We start from the raw sequence: 21,950 nt of genomic DNA, 5'->3' as shown, positions 1-21,950 counted from the left end.
CCACCCGGTGTCCCCGCGTGGCCACCGCGCTGGGACCCGGCTGGGATGTGGGGTGCAGCGGGGGGGCTCAGGGCGGGGGGTGCACGGGGCCACGGGGCAGGGGATGGCACGGGCCCGTGGTGGTGCAAGACGTGTGGACAAGGCCACGCGGTGGGACATGGCCTGTGACCGAGGCCCCGTGGTGGTGCAAGCCCCTTTGGGGGGCTGGGCCACCTGAAGGCCCCATGGACACTTCTGGGTCGCGGGGCACCTGTCCCCTGTCGTCCCTTAGAGAGTCCCGGGACACCTGAAAGCGCCCCGCCCCCCCATAGCACCTTAGGGGTCAGGGACACATGTCCCCCCCATAGCACCTTAGGGGTCCTGGGGCACGTGTCCCCTCCCACAGCCCCGATGGGGGTCCTGGGGCACTGGCCCCCCCTGCAGCCCCAGAGCCCCCGGGGTCGGGGCAGCCAGTGAAGGGGCTGTCACCCCCCCAGGCTGTCACCCCCAGGCTGCCCCCCCCGGGCTGTCTCCCCCCCAGGTCTGTCCCCCTCCAGGACTGTCACCCCAGGACTGTCACTCCCAGGTCTGTCCCCCCCCCCCCGGGGCTGTCACCCCCAGGTCTGTCCCCCCCCCAGGCTGCCCCCCCCGGGCTATTGCCCCCAGGACTGTCCCTCACCCCCAGGACTGTCACCCCCGGGCTGTCACCCCCAGGTCTGTCCCTCCCCCCGGGGCTGTCACCCCCAGCACTGTCACCCCCAGGTCTGTCCCTCCCCCCGGGACTGTAACCCCCGGGCTGTCACCCCCAGGTCTGTCCCCCCCCCCCGGGGCTGTCACCCCCAGCACTGTCACCCCCAGGTCTGTCCCCCCTCCCCCCGGGGCTGTCACCCCCGGGCTGTCGCCCCCAGCACTGTCACCCCCAGCACTGTCCCCCCCAGGAGCGGGGCCGCGGCTGGGCGGGCCCCGGTGTCCGGGCCCCCGCCCCCGGCTCCCCCCCCCGCCCCTCCGCGCTGCCGCCTCGGGCAAAGTAGCGGCGAAGCTCCGGTGCCTCGGAGAGCGGCGCCGCGGCGGGGGCAGAGCCGGCGGCACCGGGGCACCGGCAGCACCGGGAGCAGCGGCAGCACCGGGAGCAGCGGCACCGGGAGCAGCGGCACCGGGAGCAGCAGCAGCACCGGGGCACCGGGAGCAGCGGGACCAGCAGCACCGGCAGCACCGGGGCAGCAGCAGCACCGGCAGCACCGGGAGCAGCGGGACCAGCAGCACCGGCAGCACCGGCAGCAGCAGCAGCACCGGCAGCAGTAGCAGCACCGGCAGCAGCAGCACCGACAGCGCCGGCAACACCGGAGCAGCAGCACCGGGAGCAGCGCAGTACCAGCACCGGCAGCACCGGAGCAGCAGCAGCACCGGGAGCAGAAGCAGCACCGGCAGCAGCACCGGCAGCAGCAGCAGCGGCAGCAGCAGCACCGGCAGCAGCACCGGCAGCAGCAGCGGCAGCAGCGGCAGCACCGGCAGCAGCACCGGCAGCAGCGGCAGCAGCGGCAGCAGCGCGCAGGGCGCTTCCCGGCCGCGCATCCCCGGTAGGAGCGCGGAGCATCCCCGGGCCCGGGGCCCGTCGTCCCCCCCCCCCCCCCCCCAACCGGGCCCGTTGTCCCCCCCCGGGCCCGCGATGCCATTTTAGCTCCTCCGCCGCCTGCGCAGCCGCCGGGCAGCGGCGGGGGGCGGCGGGCGGCGGCCGGGGCTCACGGGCCGGGGCCGCCGCAGGGCCATGGAGGCGCCGCGGAGCCCCCCGGGGCCGGAGGCCGGGCGCGCCCGGGGGGGGCTGGAGCCGGCCGGCGGCTGCCCCTCGCCGCTGGAGCTGCGCTCCGCCCCCAGCAAGAAGATCTGGATCAAGCTGCGGGCGCTGTGAGTGACCCCCCCCCCGGGACCCCCCCGGGACCCCTCCCCAACAGGGACCCCCCCCGGGACGCCTCCCACGAGACCCCCCAACCCAGCCGGGATCCCCTGCCCGGGACCCCCCCGGGACCCCCCCCCAACCGGGACCCCCCCCGGACCCTCCCCCCCGAGACCCCCCAACCCAGCCGGGATCCCCTGCCCGGGACCCCCCCGGGACCCCCCCCCAACCGGGACCCCCCCCCGGACCCTCCCCCCCGAGACCCCCCAACCCAGCCGGGATCCCCTCCCCGGGACCCCCCCGGGACCCCCCCCCAAGCGGGACCCTCCCCCCGGACCCTCCCTCCAACCAGGACCCCACTCGGGATCCCCCCCTTGGACCCCCCAACCAGGACCCCCTCCGGGACCCTCCCCTTGGACCCACCACCCCAGCCGGGACCCCCCCCCGGGACCCCTCCGAGACCCTCCCATCCCAACCGGGACCCCCTCTCGGAACCCCCTCCCCCAACCGGGGCCCCCCCCCCGGGACCCCCCTTGGACTCCCATCCCAACAGGGACCCCCCCTCCCGAGCCCCCCCTTGGACCCCCCCATCCCGGGACCCTCCCTGGGACCACACCACCCCAACCGGGACCCCCTCACCAGGACCCTCCCCCAACCGGGACCCCCCCCGGCAACCCCCCACCCCAACCAGGACCCCCGACCCCAACAGGGACCCCCTCCAGCCGGGACCCCCCCGGGACCCCTCAACCAGGACCCTCCCGGGCCCCCCCCGGGCCCCCTCCCCAGAACACCCTCCCCAAAAGAGACACCCCCCCCCCCGGAATCCCTTCACCCCAACCAGGACCCCCGACCCCAACTAGGACCCCCCCCAACCAGGACCCCCCAGGACCCCCGACCCCAACCAGGACCCCTGACCCCAGCTGGGACCCGCACTCTGGGGCCACCTTCAACCGGGACCCCCCCCACTTAGGACCCCCCCACCCCAAACAGGACCCCTGACCCCAACTGGGACCGACCCCCAGGACCCCCACCCAGGACCCCCTCCCCCAGGACCCCCCACCCCAACCAGGACCCCTCCCCCAGGACCCCCCCAAGACTGCCCAACCAGGACCCTCCACCCAACTGGGATCCCCCCAGACCCCCTCTGGGACCCCCCCTCCCTAGACACCCCCACCCCACCCAGGATCTCCTAGCCAGGACCCCACTGAACCAGGGCCCCCCTGGGACCCCTCCAGGACCCCCCACCCACCCGGAACCCCCCACCCCAACCTGGCCCCCACCCCCCGGCCCCTCCAGACCCTCCGGGCATTGCACCCTGCCCCCCACCCCCGGCAGCACCCCCCGGGACCCCCCCCAGGACGTCCTGGCTGCCCCCCCAGGACCTATGGGTGCCCCTCGAGCACCCATCCAGGACCCCCCCGGGACCCCACTGCAGCCCCTGGGCCCCCCCCGAGTGCTCACCCCCATCCCGCCCATTCAGAGCACCCCATAGCCCCCCCCAGACCCCCGGGGGGGGCTGACCTCGGCGTGCACCCACTCCCCTTTGGGTGGGGGGCACCTGCAAGCCCTGGCGTGGTGGTGGGGGGCTGTGGGTGCCCATGGGGTGCTTCGGTGGCCCTGGGGGTGCCGGTGGGTGCTGGGTGGCTTCGCGGGACGGGGCGATGCACCCGCTTTTGCACATCCTTGGCGGGGGGGACAAGGGGGGGCCCATGGGTGCTGGTGCCACCCGCCGCTGTCCCATGGGTGCTGGTGTCACCCGCTGCCGTCCCTCCGTCCCCGCTGCCGAACGAGAGCACCCGGCGCAGGGGAAGGAGGTGCCAAGGTCACGCTCACCAGCGAGCTCAGCGCCCGGTGCGACCCCCCCCTTTGGCCCCTAAGCAGGGTGGGGGGCACCCATGGGTGGCCCCCAGGGGCTGAGCGGTGGCGGGGGCCCTGCTCCGGAGCGGGAGGCGGGTGTGCGAGTGGGCAGAGCGCGACGCGCTGAAACTCGGCGGTGCGTCCTGCTTTGCAGCCCCGCCGCGGGCTTGCACACCCGGGCGTGCACGCGGGTGTCTCCGTGGGTGTGCACACGGGTGCCTCCGTGGGTGTGCACGTGGGTCCCTTCGTGGGCGTGCACGTGGGTCGCTTCATGAGCGTGCACGCGGGTCCCTTTGTGGGCGTGCACGCGGATGCCTCCATGGGTGTGCACACACGTGTCTCCCTGGGCGTGCACACGGCTGCCTCCGTGGGCGTGCACGTGGGTCCCTTCACGGGTGTGCACGCAGGTCCCTCCGTGGGCGTGCACGTGGGTGTCTCTGTGGGTGTGCATGCAGGTGCCTCCGTGGCTGTGCACGCACCTGTCTCCGTGGGTGTGCATGTGGGTGCCGTCGTGGGTGTGCACGCAGGTCCCTTTGTGGGTGTGCACACGCCTGTCTCCCTGCGCATGCACGCGGGTGCCTCCATGGGTGTGCATGTGGGTCCCTTCGTGGGTGTGCACGTGGGTCCCTTCATGGGTGTGCACGTGCGTGTGTCCGTGGGTGCGCACGTGGATGCCTCCGTGGGTGTGCACGTGGGTCCTTTCATGGGTGTGTGCGAGTCCCTTCATGAGTGTGCACGCGGGTCCCTCCATGGGTGTGCACGTGGATGCCTTCATGGGCGTGCACGTGGGTCCTTTTGTGGGTGTGCACGTGGGTCCCTTCGTGGGTGTGCACATGGGTCCCTTCGTGGGTGTGCACGTGCGTGTGTCCGTGGGTGTGCACGTGGATGCCTCCGTGGGTGTGCATGTGGGTCCTTTCATGGGTGTGCGCGAGTCCCTTCATGAGTGTGCACGCGGGTCCCTCCATGGGTGTGCACGTGGATGCCTCCGTGGGCGTGCACATGGGTCCCTTTGTGGGTGTGCACGTGGGTCCTTTTGTGGGTGTGCACGTGGGTCCTTTCATGGGCGTGCACGTGGGTCCCTTCGTGGGTGTGCACGTGCGTGTGTCCGTGGGTGTGCACGTGGATGCCTCCGTGGGTGTGCACGCGGGTCCCTTTGTGGGCGTGCACCTGGGTGCCTCCATGGGTGCGCACGGGGGTCCTTTCATGGGTGTGCACATGGGTCCCTCCGTGAGAGTGCACGCAGATGCCTCCATGGGTGTGCACGTGCGTGTGTCCGTGGGTGTGCACGTGGACGCCTCCGTGGGTGTGCACGTGGGTCCTTTCATGGGTGTGTGCGAGTCCCTTCATGAGTGTGCACGCGGGTCCCTCCATGGGTGTGCACGTGGGTCCCTTCGTGGGTGTGCACGTGGGTCCCTTCATGAGTGTGCACGTGTGTGTGTCTGTGGGTGTGCACGTGGATGCCTCCGTGGGTGTGCACGTGGGTCCTTTCGTGGGCGTGCACGCTCCATGCACACTCCATGCACACTCCATGCCCGCTCCGTGCACACTCCGTGCACACTCCATGCACGCTTCTTGCCCGCTCCGTGCACGCTCCATGCACACTCCATGCACACTCCATGCCCGCTCCGTGCACACTCCATGCACGCTCCGTGCCCGCTCCGTGCACACTCCATGCACGCTCCAAACCCGCTCCGTGCCTTCGCACGCCGCGGCGAGCCCGGGGGAGGAAGCTAATAAGGCTTTTAATGCCATTAGAAGGCGGACGGGTGCCAGGCTGCAAGAAGCGGGGGGTGGAAACCCCCCCCGCCACGCGGGACGCCTGGGTCCCTTGCACCCCGTCGCTGTTTTGGGGCCGTTTGGGGCAAAACCGGCGCTGAGCAGATCTCCCTGCCCGCAGCGCCTTGCTCCTTGGGGTCGGTGCCGGGGGGTTAAATCCGAGGTCTTCACCGAAGGGCAGGAAAAAACCCGCGGAGGGGGGAAATCGCCCCTCGGCCCAGTCGGCATCGCCGTTTCTGTGCCGGCCCCGAGCCGTCGGGGAGCTCCGGGCGGGATTCGTGCCGGTGCTGCTCCGATTTGCTCCCGTTCTGCGCCGGGGGGTTTTATCGTGGCTCATTTTTGCGGTGGCTTCGCCCCTGGCCGCAGCTGGGGGCCGGCGCGGCGCTGCTGCTTCTCCGGCCTCCGGGAAGGAGTCGGGATATTGGGAGCAGCGGCGATGACTAACCGCAGCTCCCCGCCCCCCCCCATGCCGGCATCCTTCCCGGAGAAATTTCCAGCCGGGAAACCTTTTCCCGTCCCAGCAGACCTGCACCCGAGCGGTCCCACGGCCTCTGCTGCCCCGGCGCCGGCCCAGGGCTCGTGACGCTGCCTCAGGGCTGGGACGTGCACGTATGGACCCGTCCGGCCTTGCACGGCCTTGCACGGACCTGCCTGGCCTTGCACAGCTTTGCACGGCCTTGCACGGACCCGTCCGGCCTTGCACGGACCTGCCTGGCCTTGCAGGGACCCGCCTGGCCTTGCACGGCCTTGCACGGCGTTGCACGGATCTGCCTGGCCTTGCACAGCCTTGCATTGACTTGTACAGCGTTGCACGGCCTTGCACGAGCCTGCACGGCCCTGCGCCGTCGTGCACGGCCACGCACAGACCCGTGCGGCCGAGCACGGCCTCGCGTGACCCTGCACGGCCATGCACGGCCCCACGGGGACTTGCACGGCCTTGCACGGCCTTGCACGGCCTTGCACAACCATGCACAGCCCTGCACAACCATGCACGGCCCCACGGGGACTTGCACGGCCTTGCACGACCTTGCACGGCCTTGCACAACCATGCACAGCCCCGCACAACCATGCACGGCCCCACAGGGACTTGCACGGCCTTGCACGACCTTGCACGGCCTTGCACAACCATGCACAGCCCTGCACAACCACGCACGGCCCCACGGGGACTTGCACGGCCTTGCACGACCTTGCACGGCCTTGCACAGCCTTTCACAGCCCTGCACAGCCCCGCACAACCATGTACGGCCCCACGGGGACTTGCACGGCCTTGCACGACCTTGCACGGCCTTGCACAACCATGCACAGCCCCGCACAACCATGCACGGCCCCACGGGGACTTGCACGGCCTTGCACGGCCTTGCACAACCATGCACAGCCCTGCACAACCATGCACGGCCCCACAGGGACTTGCACGGCCTTGCACGACCTTGCACGGCCTTGCACAATCATGCACAGCCCCGCACAACCATGCACGGCCCCACAGGGACTTGCACCGCCTCGCACGGCCTTGCACGGCCTTGCACAACCATGCACAGCCCCGCACAACCATGCACGGCCCCACGGGGACTTGCACGGCCTCGCACAGCCCCGCACAACCATGCACGGCCCCACAGGGACTTGCACCGCCTCGCACGGCCTTGCACGGCCTTGCACAACCATGCACAGCCCTGCACAACCATGCACAGCCCCACGGGGACTTGCACCGCCTCGCACGACCTTGCACGGCCTTGCACAACCATGCACAGCCCCGCACAACCACGCACGGCCCCAAGGGGACTTGCACGGCCTTGCACAACCATGCACAGCCCCGCACAACCACGCACGGCCCCAAGGGGACTTGCACGGCCTTGCACAACCATGCACAGCCCCGCACAACCACGCACGGCCCCACGGGGACTTGCACGGCCTCGCACGGCTCCGCACAACCACGCACGGCCCCGGCCGATCGCCCGCCACGAGCCCGGCAGCGGCATCGCCCCGGCGCCGCCGCCGCTAACGAAGCGCCGCGGTGGGTTTCTTGCACCCCGGCTGACAGCTCTCATTAGCGCTAACGAGGCGGAGGGCTGCCAGGCGGCGGCCGGCCGGAGGAGCCGGCAGGAAGCGGCCGCTGCCCAGCTCCGGCTTGATTCCTTTTAATAACTGCCTGATTACGTTGGGGATGTCCCTGCGGACGAGCCGGGCGCCGTGCCCGGGGACCGCGGCGCTGCGGCGATGGGTCCCGGTTCATTCCTGCAGTGGGTGGCGATGGGACCTGGTCCGGTTTGCACCCAGGGTGGCAGCGATGGGTGCTGGTTGGCACCCAGGGTTGCAGTGATGGGTCCTGGTTCGTTCCTGGGGTGGGAAGTGATGGGACCTGGTCCAGTTTGCACCCAGGGTGGCAGCGATGGGTGCTGGTTGGCACCCAGGTTTGCAGTGATGGGTCCTGGTTCGTTCCTGGGGTGGGAAGTGGCGGGACCTGGTCTGGTTTGCACCCAGGGCAGCCGCGATGGGTCCCAGTTCATTCCCGCGGTAGGTGGTGATGGGACCAGGTCCAGTTGGCACCCAGGGTGGCAACGATGGGTGCTGGTTTGTTCCCGGAGTGGGAAGTGATGGGACCTGGTCCGGTTTGCATCCAGGGTGGCAGCGATGGGTGCTGGTTCGTTCCTGGGGTGGGAAGTGATGGGACCTGGTCCAGTTTGCACCCAGGGTGGCAGCGATGGGTGCTGGTTGGCACCCAGGGTTGCAGCGATGGGTCCCAGTTCGTTCCTGGGGTGGGAAGTGATGGGACCAGGTCTGGTTTGCGCCCAGGGCTGCAGCGATGGGTCCCGGTTCATTCCCGGGGTAGGTGGTGATGGGACCAGGTCCAGTTGGCACCCAGGGTGGCAACGATGGGTGCTGGTTTGTTCCCGGAGTGGGAAGTGATGGGACCTGGTCCAGTTGGCACCCAGGGTGGCAACGATGGGTGCTGGTTTGTTCCCGGAGTGGGAAGTGATGGGACCTGGTCTGGTTTGCACCCAGAGTGGCAGTGATGGGACCTAGTTTGTTCCTAGGGTGGGAAGTGATGGGACCTGGTTTGTTCCTGGGGTGGGAAGTGATGGGACCAGGTCCGGTTTGTGCCCAGGGTGGGCAAAGGTGGGTCCTGATTTGCACCCAGGGTGAGTGACGATGGGTCCTGGCTGGCACCCAGGGTGGCAGCGATGGGTGCTGGTTCGTTCCTGGGGTGGGAAGTGATGGGACCAGGTCTGGTTTGTGCCCATGGTGGCAGCGATGGGTCCCGGTTCATTCCTAGGGTGGGAAGTGATGGGACCTGGTTTGTTCCTGGGGTGGGAAGTGATGGGACCAGGTCTGGTTTGCACCCAGGGTGGGCAATGATGGGTCCTGATTTGCACCCAGGGTGGGCGACGATGGGTCCCGGCTGGCACCCAGGGTGGCAGCGATGGGACCTGGTTCGTTCCTGGGGTGGGAAGTGATGGGACCAGGTCTGGTTTGCACCCAGGGTGGCAGCGACGGGTCCCAGTTGGTTCCCGGGATGGGCAGCGATGGGTCCTGGGTTGCATCTCGGAGCTGGCGGTGGGCGCCAGGGATAAATGTCCCACCGCGGGTGACATCCGCAGCACCCGCCTCTGCCCGCTCCGGCCCGGAAAACTCCCTCCGTGGCCGTTTCCGCTCCGAGCCGGAGCTGTTTTTAGCGCCTCCGGGCGAGTCCCACGCTCCGGCGGGCAGCGCGCGTGCCCCGTCGCGGCCGTGCCAGCCGGGGCCGGGTGGCGTGCGAGCAAGGCGGCCTGCGGCGGGAGACATGGCTGCGAAGGCGGCGCTTTCCCAGGCATCCAGATGGGATTTTCCCCCCCCCTCTTCCCAGCTCCCGCCCGCCTCCTCCGCTCCCCCGCACGGCGCGATGACAGACACACGGACAGACAGACAGATGGCCGGGGGCCGGCCGGCTGCGGGCACACGCGTGTGCCAGACGGGAAGGGTTTGCCCGTGGCGGGGGGGGGGGACGGCGAGAGGAGCTCAGCGGCTGGGCCCGAGCCCACGTACGGCACCCTCGGGCGCGTACGTGCCGGTGTTGCGGACACGTGTGCGGGCGTGCACGTGTGCGTGCACACAGGAGTGTGGCTGTGCGTGCATGCTGCATGCCGCTGTGTGTGCACACGCGTGTGGGAATGTGCATGCACGCACGCGTGTGTGCAAATCTGCGTGGGCGTGCACGTGTGTGCATGCATATATGTACACGCGGGTAGGTATACATGTACCGTGCACGCCTGTGTGTATGTATGTGCACGTGTGCATGCACTGTAGGTGCAGATTTGCACGTGTGCACACATGGTGCATGCACGTCTGTGCACGTGTGCATATATACGTGCATGATATTCACATGTGCATATGTGTGCACACGTGTGCATGCACTGTAAGCTCAGATTTGCACGTGTGCACACATGGTGCATGCACATCTGTGCATGTGTACATATGTATCTGCATGACACGCCCATGTGCATGTCTGTGCATGTGTGTGCATGCACTGTAAATGCAGATTTGCACATGTGCACACATGGCGTGTGCACATCTTTGCCTGTGCGCATATACATGTGCATGACACACCCATGTGCATGTGTGTGCACGTGTGCATGCACTGTAGGTGCAGATTTGCACGTGTGCACACACGTCACATGCACATCTGTGCATGTGTGCTTATCTATGTGCATGACACGCCCATGTGCATGCGTGTGCACACGTGTGCATGCACTGTAGGTGCAGATTTGCACGTGTGCACACACGGGCAAGCACATCTGTGCATGTGTGCTTATTCATGTGCATGATACACTCGTGCATGTGTGCGCACATGTGTGCATGCGCTGTAGGTGCGGATTTGCACATGCGTGCGCATGTTGCATGCACATCTGTGCACGTGTAAATGTATGTGTGCAAGATACGCTCATGTGCATGTGTGTGCACACGCGTACACGCACTTTATGTGCAGATTTGCACATGCGCACACGTGGTGCATGCACATCTGTGTCTGTGTGCGTACATACGTGCATGATACGCACGTGCATGTGTGTGCATGCACTGTAGGTGCAGATTTGCACGTGTGCACACACGGGCAAGCACATCTGTGCACGAGTGCGTAGATATGTGCCTGATACGCACGTGTGCCTGCGTGGTGCACGCAAGACAGGCAGCTTTGGGCACGCACGTCGGCCGGCCCCTATGTGCACGCGTGTTTACGTGGGCACACGTGTGTGCCCGCACGCGTGTGCGCCCGCGTTTTGCGAGCGGGGCAGTCCCGTGCCAACGGCGCCCCGTGTCCCCGCCGGCACCCAGACGGCCGCCGTGTCCCCGTGCCGAGGGACCTTGGGCCTCGGCCGCGTCGCGAGCGGGCGGGTGGCCAAGGGCCGCGGCGGGGAGGGCCGCGGCGGTGGCCGGGCTCGGCGGGCGGGTGGGGGCCGCCGCGCTCCCACGCTCCCGGGTGCCTCGCGCCCCCGGGTCCCCCCGCCATGGCCGGGCTGGTGACGCTGCGCCGGGCCCACCTGCAGGGTCCCATCCTCCGGTAAGCGCTGCCCCCCCCCCATGGCGGGCAGGGGGCCCAGGAGTCCGGGAGGGTGAAGGCGGAGGGGGGGGCAGGGTGCCTCCGCCTTGCAGCTCAGCTTGCGGGAGGGAAACTGAGGCACGGCCATGGGGAGCCGGTGGGTGATGCTGGGAGGCACTGGGTGCTGAGCCCCCCCCCCCCACCCCGTGTCCCTCCCTTTCCCAACGGCGGGTGACGCGGGGCCGGATCCAGCGCGCCGGGGGCTCGGCCCTCTGCCCTGCTCCCCGGCGGCCTTTGCCCTCCAAACCCGGGCGGTTTCGGGGGCCGAAAGGGAAAATTCGGCGTCTTTTGCAATCGCCTTGGCAGCGACCGGCTGGCTCGGCGCCGCGGCCGGGCTCCCGGCGAGGCCCCCGACCGCCCGGCAGCTCTGGGCGCAGGGTGCTGGGTGAAAGGCCCCGCGCGGGGTGTTGCGTGCAGAGTGTAGGGTGCTGGGTGCTGTGCCGGGAGCTACGTGCTGGGTGCAGGGTGCTGGGCTCTGGGTGCAGGGTGTTGCGTGCAGGGTGCTGGGTGCAGGATGTTGGGGCAGGGTGCTGGGTGCAGGGTGCTGGGCTCTGGATGCAGGGTGTTGCGTGCAGGGTGCTGGGTGCAGGACGTTGGGGCAGGGTGCTGGGTGCAGGGTGCTGAGCTCTGGGTGCACGGTGTTGGGTGCTGGGTGCTCAGCGCCAAGTGCGCGGTGTTTGGTGCCGGGCGCAGGATGCCGAACTCTGGATAGACGTTTTTGGGTGCTGAGCTCTGGGTGCAGGGTGTTGCGTGCAGGGTGCTGGGTGCAGGGTGCTGAGCTCTGGGTGCACGGTGTTACGTGCTGGGTGCTCAGCGCCAAGTGCGCGGTGTTTGATGCCGGGCGCAGGATGCCGAACTCTGGATAGACGTTTTTGGGTGCTGAGCTCTGGGTGCAGGGTGCTGGGATCCGGATGCCGGGGCAGGGTGCTGGGTGCAGGGTGCTGAGCTCTGGGTGTGAGGTGTTGCAGGCTGGGTGCAGGGCGCTGGGCGCGGGGTGCTCAGTGCCAGGTGCAACAGGGCGTACGTAGGTGCAGGGTGCTGAGCTCCGGGCACAGGGTGGTGCTGGGTGCTGGGTGCTGGGTGCAGGGTGCTGAGCTCTGGGTGCAGGGGGGCTCTGGCTGAAGGGGCTCGGGTGCTGGGTGCTTGTGCACCCGGTGTGGGTGACCGTGCGTGTGTATACACATGTACATACGTGTGCATGTGGCGGGCACACGTGTCCAGGTGCATTCATGCAGTGTGCGGGCGCACATGGGAGGTGCATACGTGTGCGCAGCTCATACGTGTGTCTAGCATCACACGTGCGCTCGAGTGTGCAGGGCACGTGTGCAAGCCTCTGCGTGGGTGCACGGGAGGTGCATATGCGTGTGCAGGTCATACGTGTGTCCAGCATCACACGTGTGCACAAGCGTGCAGGGGGCATGCGCAAGCATTTGCATGGGTGCAGGGGAGGTGCATATGTGTGCGTGGGCCATACGTGTGTCTAGCATCACACGTGTGCTTGAGCGTGCAAGAGATGTGTGCAAGCCTTTGCATGGATGCACAGGAGGGGCATACGTGTGCGGGCCATACATGTGTCTAGCATCACATGCATGCACAAGCGTGCAGAGGACGTGTGCAAGCCTCTGTGGGGGTGCACGGGAAGTGCATATGTGTGCGCAGCTCGTACATGCATCGCGCGTGTGCACAAGCGTGCAGGGGACGTGCACAAGCCCCTGCGTGGGTGCACAGGAGGTGCATATGTGTGTGCACGGGCCACACGTGTGTCTAGCATCACACGTGTGTGCACCAGCGTGCAGGGGGTGTGCAAAGCCTGGGCACGGGTGCACCTAGCACAGCTACCCGCGTGCACACACAAGTCCGGGGCCGCGCGTGCAAGTGCCCCGGTGCGCACCCCTGCCCGCCGGCGTGTTTGCAGGGCGCACGCGCGTGTGCAACGTGTCCCGGGCGCCCACCCCCTTGCCAGCCGGGCCGTCCCCAGCGTGCCAAGGCCGGCGCCCGGGTGCCTTGCAGGCTGCGCTACATGGTGAAGCAGCTGGAGACGGGCGAGGTGAACATCGAGGAGCTCAAGAGGAACCTGGAGTACACGGCGTCGCTGCTCGAGGCCGTCTACATCGACGAGACGAGGTGCGGCGGCGGCGGGGAGCGCGGGGGTGGCGGCGCCGGGGGGGTCCCGCGAGGCTCCCGACGCTCCCGGCGCTCCCTCCCGCAGGCAGATCCTGGACACGGAGGACGAGCTGCAGGAGATGCGCTCGGACGCGGTGCCCTCGGAGGTGCGCGACTGGCTGGCCTCCACCTTCACGCAGCAGACGCGGGCCAAGGGCCGCCGCTCCGAGGAGAAGCCCAAGTTCCGCAGCATCGTCCACGCCGTGCAGGCCGGCATCTTCGTCGAGAGGTGCCTGGGTGGCGCGGGGCGAGGGGGGGGGACGCGGGGTGGGTGCTGGGGTGGGTGGTGGTGGCCCCTGGCACCCAGATGTCCCCTGGCACCCAGATGTCTTCCAGAACCCAGGGGCTGTCTCCTGGCACCCAGATGTCCCCTGGCACCCAGATGTCCCTTAGGACCCAGGATCTGTCCTCTGGCACACAGATGTCCTCCAGGACCCAGGGGCTCTCCCTTGGCACCCAGATGTCCCCTGGCACCCAGATGTCCTCCAGGACCTAGGATGGCACCCAGATGTCTCCTGGCCTCCCCATGTCGCCCCAGCACCCAGGGTCTGTCCTCTGGCACCCAGATGTCCCTCAGGACCCAGGGTCTGTCCCCTGGCACACAGATGTCCTCCAGGACCCAGGGGCTCTCCCTTGGCACCCAGATGTCCCCTGGCACCCAGATGTCCTCCAGGACCTAGGATGGCACCCAGATGTCTCCTGGCCTCCCCATGTCGCCCCAGCACCCAGGGTCTGTCCTCTGGCACCCAGATGTCCCTCAGGACCCAGGATCTGTCCCCTGGCACCCAGATGTCTCCTGGCCCCCCCATGTCCCCCTGGCACCCAGATGTTCCCTGGCACGCAGATGTCCCTCAGGACCTAGGGTCTGTCCTCTGGCACCCAGATGTCCTCCAGGACCCAGGGGCTCTCCCTTGGCACCCAGATGTCCCCTGGCACCCAGATGTCCTCCAGGACCTAGGATGGCACCCAGATGTCTCCTGGCCTCCCCATGTCGCCCCAGCACCCAGGGTCTGTCCTCTGGCACCCAGATGTCCCTCAGGACCCAGGATCTGTCCCCTGGCACACAGATGTCCTCCAGGACCCAGGGGCTCTCCCTTGGCACCCAGATGTCCCCTGGCACCCAGATGTCCTCCAGGACCTAGGATGGCACCCAGATGTCTCCTGGCCTCCCCATGTCGCCCCAGCACCCAGGGTCTGTCCTCTGGCACCCAGATGTCCCTCAGGACCCAGGATCTGTCCCCTGGCACCCAGATGTCTCCTGGCCCCCCCATGTCCCCCTGGCACCCAGATGTTCCCTGGCACGCAGATGTCCCTCAGGACCTAGGGTCTGTCCTCTGGCACCCAGATGTCCTCCAGGACCCAGGGGCTCTCCCTTGGCACCCAGATGTCCCCTGGCACCCAGATGTCCTCCAGGACCTAGGATGGCACCCAGATGTCTCCTGGCCTCCCCATGTCACCCCAGCACCCAGGGTCTGTCCTCTGGCACCCAGATGTCCCTCAGGACCCAGGATCTGTCTCCTGGCACCCAGATGTCTGCTGGCTCCCCCATGTCCCCCTGGCACCCAGATGTTCCCTGGCACACAGATGTCCCTCAGGACCCAGGATCTGTCCTCTAGCACCCAGATGTCCTCCAGGACACAGGGGCTGTCCCCTGGCACCCAGATGTCCCCTGGCACCCAGGGATTGTCCCCAGCAGCCCAGGTTGGTCCCCTAGCTCCCAGGGTTTGCCCCTTGCTACCCAAGTGTCCCTGGCATCCAGGGTCTGGTCCCTGGCTCCCAGATGTTCCCTGGCACCCAGATGTCCCCTAGCACAGAGGGTTGGTCCCCTGGCACCTAGAGTCTGTCCCCCAGCACCCACATCTGTCCCCAGGCAGCCAGTGTCTGTTCCCCAGCACCCAGGGCTGGTGCCCAAGCACCGAGGGTCTGACCCCTGGCACCCAGATGTCCCCTGGCACCCAGGGTCTGTCCCCTTGCACCCAGGGTCGGTCTCCCAGCACTCAACTTTGTCCCCTAGCACCTGGTGTCAGCCCCCCAGGACCCAGGGTTGGTCCCTCCAGCACCCCTGCCTGTCCCCCAGCACCCAGGATCTGTCCCCTGGGACCTAGATTCAGCCCCCCAGCACCCAGGGTCGGTCCCCCAGCACCCGTGCCAGTCCCCCTGCCCCAGCACGCGCCCTGAGCCCGCACCTCCCTTGCAGGATGTTTCGCCGGACGTACACGGCCGTGGGGCCCAGCTACTCCACCTCGGTCCTCAACTGCCTGAAGGTACCGCGGGGCCCCGGCGTCCCCACCCACCCCTGGCTGGCTGCCCCCTGGCACCCGGCCCGCTGGCGGCTGGGCATGGCCCACTGCAGGCACTGCCACCCCCTTCACCCCCAGAGCTGCCAGGCCATGCTGGGCAGCGCTGGGCATCGTTGGGCATTGCTGGGCATTTCCAGGCACTGCTGGGCCTTGCTGGGCATCACTGGGCATTGCTGGGAACCGTTGGGTGTTGCCAGGCTTTACTGGGCATTACTGGGCATCGCCAGGCACCGCTGGGCACTTTTGGGCCTCGTGGGGCATTGCTGGGCATCTCTGGGCATTGCTGGGCATTGCCAGGCTTTACTGGGCATCGCTGGGCATTGCCAGGCACCGTTTGCTGGGAATTGCTGGGCATCACTGGGCATTGCTGGGAACCGCTGGGTGTTGCCGGGCTTTACTGGGCATTGCTGGGCATAACCAGGCATTGCTGGGCATTTCCAGGCTTTACTGGGCGTTACTGGGCATCTCTGGGTGTCACTGGGCATTACTGGACATCATGGGGCTTTGCTGGGCTTTGCTGGGCGTTACTGGGCATCACTGGGCATTGCCAGGCTTTACTGGGCATCGCTGGGCATAACCAGGCATCGCTGGGCATTTCCAGGCTTTACTGGGCGTTACTGGGCATCTCTGGGCGTCACTGGGCATTACTGGACATCATGGGGCTTTGCTGGGTTTCGCTGGGCATTACTGGGCATCACTGGGCATTGCCGGTGTCACCAGGCATTTGTGAGCGTCGCCGGGCACCAGTGGGTGTCCCTGAGCATTGCTGGGCATTACTGGTGTCACTGGGTGTCACTGGGTGTCACTGGGCACCGCCGGGCACCGCCCGCCCTGGCGCCGGGGTAGCTGCCGCCCGCTCTCTCCGCAGAGCCTCGACCTGTGGTGTTTCGACGTGTTCGCGCTGAACCGGGTGACGGAGGATCACGCCCTGAGGACCATCGTCTTCGAGCTCTTCACCCGACACAACCTCAACAGCCGCTTCAAGGTGAGCCCGGGGTGCCCACCACGCACCCAGGCCCGGGCGCTGCGGGCGCGTGCACGAGTGCGTGCGTGGCCGCGCGTGCAAAAGCGAGCGCACGCCGGCTTTGCCTGCACGACCGTGCACACAACCGTGTGCGCCTGTGCGCGCAGATCCCCACGGTGTTCCTCATGACCTTGCTGGACGCGCTGGAGGCCGGCTACGGGAAGTACAAGAACCCCTACCACAACCAGATCCACGCCGCCGACGTCACCCAGACCGTGCACTGCTTCCTGCTCCGCACCGGCATGGTGGTACGCGGCTGTCGCGGTGACGCGGGTGCGCCTGTGGCTCTGGGTGTCCCCGGAGCTTGGCCTGTGTCCGGGATGATGCCTGGTGCCGGGGCCTGGGATGGGGCCCAGGATGCGGCCCAGTCCTGGTCCCCGGGACGGTGTCCGGTGCCGGTCCCTGGGACGGTGTTCGGTGCCGGTCCCTGGAACGGTGTCCGGTACCGGTCCCTGGGATGGTGTTCGGTGCCGGTCCCTGGAACGGTGTCCGGTGCTGGTCCCCGGGACGGTGTCTGGTGCTGGTCCCTGGGACGGTGTCTGGTGCCGGTCCCTGGAACGGTGTCCGGTGCTGGTCCCTGGAACGGTGTCCGGTGCCGGTCCCCGGGACGGTGTTCGGTGCCGGTCCCCGAGACGGTGTCTGGTGCCGGTCCCTGGAACGGTGTTCGGTGCCGGTCCCCGGGACGGTGTCCGGTGCTGGTCCCTGGAACTGTGCCCAGTGCCGGTCCCTGGGATGGTGTTCGGTGCCGGTCCCCGGGACGGTGTCTGGTGCCGGTCCCTGGAACGGTGTCCGGTGCTGGTCCCTGGGACGGTGTCCGGTGCCGGTCCCTGGGACGGTGTCCGGTGCTGGTCCCCGGGACGGTGTCTGGTGCCGGTCCCTGGAACGGTGTCCGGTGCCGGTCCCCGGGACGGTGTTCGGTGCCGGTCCCTGGGATGATGTTCGGTGCTGGTCCCTGGAACGGTGTTCGGTGCCGGTCCCTGGGACGGTGTCCGGTGCTGGTCCCCGGGACGGTGTCCGGTGCTGGTCCCTGGAACGGTGTTGGGTGCCGGTCCCTGGGACGGTGTTCGGTGCCAGTCCCTGGAACGGTGTCCGGTGCCGGTCCAGCGCGTCTGGGTGTTGCTGGTTGCCACGGAGATGGCGCCACCTAGCGACCGTGCTGTCACCATGGAAACGCTGTAGGGATGAGCGGATGGGGATGGGGCGGGAGCCGGGGTGACCCCCAGCACCTCCATCACCCCGGGTCAGGGCTGCCGTGGGGCCTGGGCACGCGTGGAGGGTCTTACACCCTGTCACCCGCACACGCCTGTCACGTGCACACACACGCGGTCACAATGGGCTGGTTGTGCACACAGCCGACAGTTGTGCACGGCTGTGCGGTGACACACGCGCCGTCACGCGTGGCCGTACACGCGCGCCGAGCCCCACACGTGACCCCCCACCCCTTCGGCTCCAGGCCACCTGCGGGGTGCCCCGAGGCTGAGCGTCCCCTGGACCAGCCCCGTCCCCGCTCGGGGTCCCCAGCCTTGTCCCCCCGAGGTGCTCCTCGGTGTCCCCCTGGGGTGCCCGTCCCTGTCCCCCCGGGCGCCCGCTGTCCCTGACGCCCGTCTCTCCCCCAGCACTACCTGACGGAGATCGAGGTCCTGGCCATCGTCTTCGCCGCCGCCATCCATGACTACGAGCACACGGGCACCACCAACAGCTTCCACATCCAGACCAAGTGAGGGCAGGTGGCACGGCGTGGCCACGCGGGAGGCGCTGGGGACCTGCCGCTGGCACCACGGGGACACGTGGGACAGCGAGGAGCGTGGAAGGGCCACCTGGCACCCTGGGGACACCAAGGACACCTTGGGTGCACCCATAGGGCCGGGGATACACAGGTGGTGGCACTGTGGGGACATGCAGGACACCTGAGGGCCACCGATATGGCTGGGGATACAGATGTGCGGACACCGTGGGGACACCCAGGTTGCCCATATGGCTGGGAAAACAGATGTGGTGGCACCATGAGGACACGTAGGACACTTGGGGGTCACCGTTATGGCCAGGGATACAGATGTGCTGGAACTATGGGGACATGCAGGCCACCAAGAGGTCACAAATGCAGATGTGCAGCACTTTGGGGACATGCAGGACACCTGGGGCTGCCCAATACAACCAGGGCTCCACATGTGCTGCACCACGGGGTCACTTGGGGGTCCCCAATATGGCCAGGGATACAGATGTGCTGGCACTGTGGGGACACCTCCCCACTTGTGTCCCCTGTGGGGGGCTCAGCCTGCCCTTGGCCACCCAGGGCCCCCCGTCCCAGGGGTGCTGTGCCGTTGGCGGGTGCCGGAGCGGGGTGGCCGGGCGCCGGGGCCATGCCGTCACCTCTCGCCCCAGGTCGGACTGCGCCATCCTCTACAACGACCGCTCGGTGCTGGAGAACCACCACATCAGCGCCGTCTTCCGCATGATGCAAGACGACGAGATGAACATCTTCGTCAACCTGACCAAAGACGAGTTTGCGTAAGGGCTCCGTCCCCGCCGCCGTCCCTTCCCTGTCCCCAGCCCGGGCACCCTGCGGAGGGTGCGGAGCTGGCCGTGACGGCGCGTGTTTCTCCGCGCGGCGCAGGGAGCTGCGGGCCTTGGTCATCGAGATGGTTCTGGCCACCGACATGTCCTGCCACTTCCAGCAGGTGAAGTCCATGAAAACCTCCTTGCAGCAGCTGGAGCGGTGAGTGCGGGGCACGAGGGATGTGCACACGTGTGTGCAAAACTACACGCGCTTGTGTGTGCACATGCTCTCGTGCAATGCGCAGGCATGTGCATTTATGGGTGTGCATTGCACATGTGAGTGCACACGTGTGTGTGCACGTTTATGCACGCTTGCACCACCATGTCTGTGTGTTTGTAGGTGTGTGTGTGTGCGCGAAGCATGTGTGGGTGCACATTGCACTTATGCACATGCGTGTGAATGCATGTGCGTGTGTCCATCCGTGTGCACATGTGCTCGTGAGGGCAGGCGCGTGTGCAAATATATATATGTGTGTGTGTCTATGCATTTGTGTGCACACGTGTGTGTGCACGCACATTTGCACAAGCTTGTGCGCACAAGGAAATTGCAGGTAGGACTTCTACCAGCGTCGTGGCCGCGACGAGGGACGCGGGACCGGGAAGCCTCCCCGCGTGGGCCCGCTTGCACGCGCGTGACCTTGCGTGGCCGGGCCGTGTTCAGGGCGGCGAGCGGGGCCGGTCCCCGCCTCACCGCCTGCCCCGTCCCCCAGGATCGATAAGTCGAAGGTGCTGTCCCTGCTGCTGCACGCCGCCGACATCAGCCACCCCACCAAGCAGTGGACGGTGCACAGCCGCTGGACCAAAGCCCTCATGGAGGAGTTCTTCAGACAGGTACGTCTCCCGGATGCCTGGGTCCCTTCCGGCTGAGCAGGGCGACCTGGGGCAGGCGGCGGAGAGCCCCGGACGCCTGGGTCCCCAGCGGGATGCAGCCTCTGGAGACCCCAGTAACGTCCCCAGCGTGCCCGAGGGAGGTTTGCAGTGGTTGGGTGCTGCAGCCCTGCCCGGTCCCCGTGAGCACCGTGGTGTCCCCCGCAATGTCCCCGAGCCGCGCGGGGCTCCCCTGCCCCGTGTCCCACCCGGCTCGGGTTACCGGGACCTTTTTCCCTTGCCAGGGCGACAAGGAGGCTGAGCTGGGCCTGCCCTTCTCGCCCCTCTGCGACCGCACCTCCACGCTGGTGGCCCAGTCCCAGATCGGTGAGCCGTGCCGCGGGCCCGTCCCCGTCCCCCGCGCCGTGCACGGCCCCCCGGGGCCGGCCGGGGTTGCGGGGGGGACACGGTCACCCCCTGACGCCGCTGTCCCCCCCCCCCGCCGCCGCAGGCTTCATCGACTTCATCGTGGAGCCCACCTTCTCGGTGCTGACCGACGTGGCCGAGAAGATGGTGCTGCCCCTCGCGGAGGACGGCTCCAAAGCCAAGGGCAACCCGGCGGGCAGCCAGCAAGCCAGGTCGGGCACCGTGCCGGGGACGGCCCGCACGCGGCAGACGCTGGCCGCGGGGACGTGCCCGCGCTCCCGGACTCCTGGGTCCCACCCCTAGTCCTGCCCCGGGGCCGCTGCATGGGGTGGGAAGCGCTGGAGGTGGCCGGGCTCCTCCTCGGCGGAGGGATTAGGGGGCAGCCACCGATTCGGGGACCTGGCGCGTGGGCGCGTGCGCCCGGTGCCCCGGGGGTGCCCTGCCCCGAACTCGCCGCCCCGCAGCTCGCAGTGGCGGCAGCCGTCCCTGGACGAGCACCTGGAGCTGGGGGACATCAACGCGGACCTGGCCAGCTTCCGCGCCACCTGGTCCAAGTACATCCAGGAGAACAAGCAGAAGTGGAAGGAGCGGGCGGCCAGCGGTAGGTGCCGGAGCTGCCGGGGACGGGACCCACGGGTGTCCGGGGTGCGGGAGAGCCCTGGCGGTGGCTCAGCTCCGCCCCAAGAGGATGGCGGCACATGGGGCAGCCCATGCGTGTGATGAGTTGGGAAGGGCTCAGCCCCTGGGTAGGGAGTGTGTGTGTGTGTCTCCGTGGGGCACCGTGGGGCACGGGGCTGGGTTGAGCACCCCCCTCCCACCCCAACCCCGTGTCCCACCACCAGGAATCACCAACCAGACGTCCATCGAGGAGCTGCCGCCGTGCGAGGAGGAGCCGCCGGCACCCGGGAGCCGGCACAAGCACAACGGCGACGTGGAATAGCCCGAGGAGGGAGCGAGGTGGGCGCTGGGACCAGGGCCGCCCCGCCGGTGGCTCCGCCGGGACGGCCCAGCCCTGACTGTCCCCTCCGGGCCGCAGGTCCTCGCCCGACCGAGCGATGCAGTTTAGTCCAAAGTCTTCGATGCCATCGAGTTCAGCACCATTTGCAGGGAAGGAGCCGCCCGGGCCCCGGCCGATACAAGAATTAACGCCAACCTCCGACTCCAGAGCATCCCTGACGTCCCCGGCCGTCCGGGCTGGGGTCCCCGAGCCGCCGGGACCCCCGGGCACCCGGTTCCCGCAGCCCCGTGCCGGCTGGCCGCCGCCAGCCAAGGTGATGCCCACCCTCTCGCTGCCGCGCCGGCGGTGCCTCCGTGCCAGGGTTTGGCCCCCCTCGGCTTTTTAAAGAAGCTTATTGTCACCGCGCCGGGATGCTCGGGGTGCGCTGGGGCGAGGAGGTGCTGGGGGCCGGGTCGGACCCCCCTGGAGTAAGCTTGGGGGGGGACGGTGGTGGCTCTGGGGACGGCCACCGTGGCCCTGCCGGGTGAAGGACAGAGGAACTGTCACCCCAAGAGGACTGGCCAGCCTGTCCCCCCGCTCCCATTGCACCGGCCCTGGGTTCGCTGCTGTGGGTTTGTCCCCAAATGTCCCCATGCGGTTGTTCTCAT

The 21,950-nt window shown here is 68.2% G+C and overlaps 1 protein-coding gene across 2 annotated transcripts; it reads left to right on the top strand.

Annotated features, from left to right (window-relative positions):
- The first annotated feature begins 1,744 nt into the window (after positions 1–1,744).
- On the top strand, positions 1,745–21,581 carry PDE1B (phosphodiesterase 1B). 2 transcript variants are annotated; one of them, XM_064498485.1, is made up of 15 exons: positions 1,745–1,881; positions 13,080–13,193; positions 13,279–13,461; positions 15,430–15,496; positions 16,401–16,517; positions 16,664–16,804; positions 18,173–18,273; positions 18,939–19,064; positions 19,171–19,272; positions 19,823–19,943; positions 20,225–20,306; positions 20,431–20,557; positions 20,810–20,946; positions 21,188–21,302; positions 21,382–21,581. In XM_064498485.1, the coding sequence occupies exons 1-14, from the start codon at positions 1,745–1,747 to the stop codon at positions 21,283–21,285; spliced, it is 1,653 nt and encodes a 550-aa protein (XP_064354555.1). In that variant the 3' UTR covers positions 21,286–21,302; positions 21,382–21,581. The 2 variants fall into 2 exon arrangements, with proteins under 2 accessions (XP_064354555.1, XP_064354556.1); XM_064498486.1 differs by lacking the exon at positions 1,745–1,881 and adding an exon at positions 10,906–11,030 and having other exon boundaries at positions 21,382–21,578.
- Positions 21,582–21,950: the final 369 nt, after the last annotated feature.

Source organism: Dromaius novaehollandiae, chromosome 28 (genome assembly GCF_036370855.1).
Source record: "Dromaius novaehollandiae isolate bDroNov1 chromosome 28, bDroNov1.hap1, whole genome shotgun sequence".
Taxonomy (NCBI): Eukaryota; Metazoa; Chordata; class Aves; order Casuariiformes; family Dromaiidae; genus Dromaius; species Dromaius novaehollandiae.
Note: the sequence above shows the minus strand (reverse complement) of the source record. Positions and strands in the feature narration are given on the sequence as shown.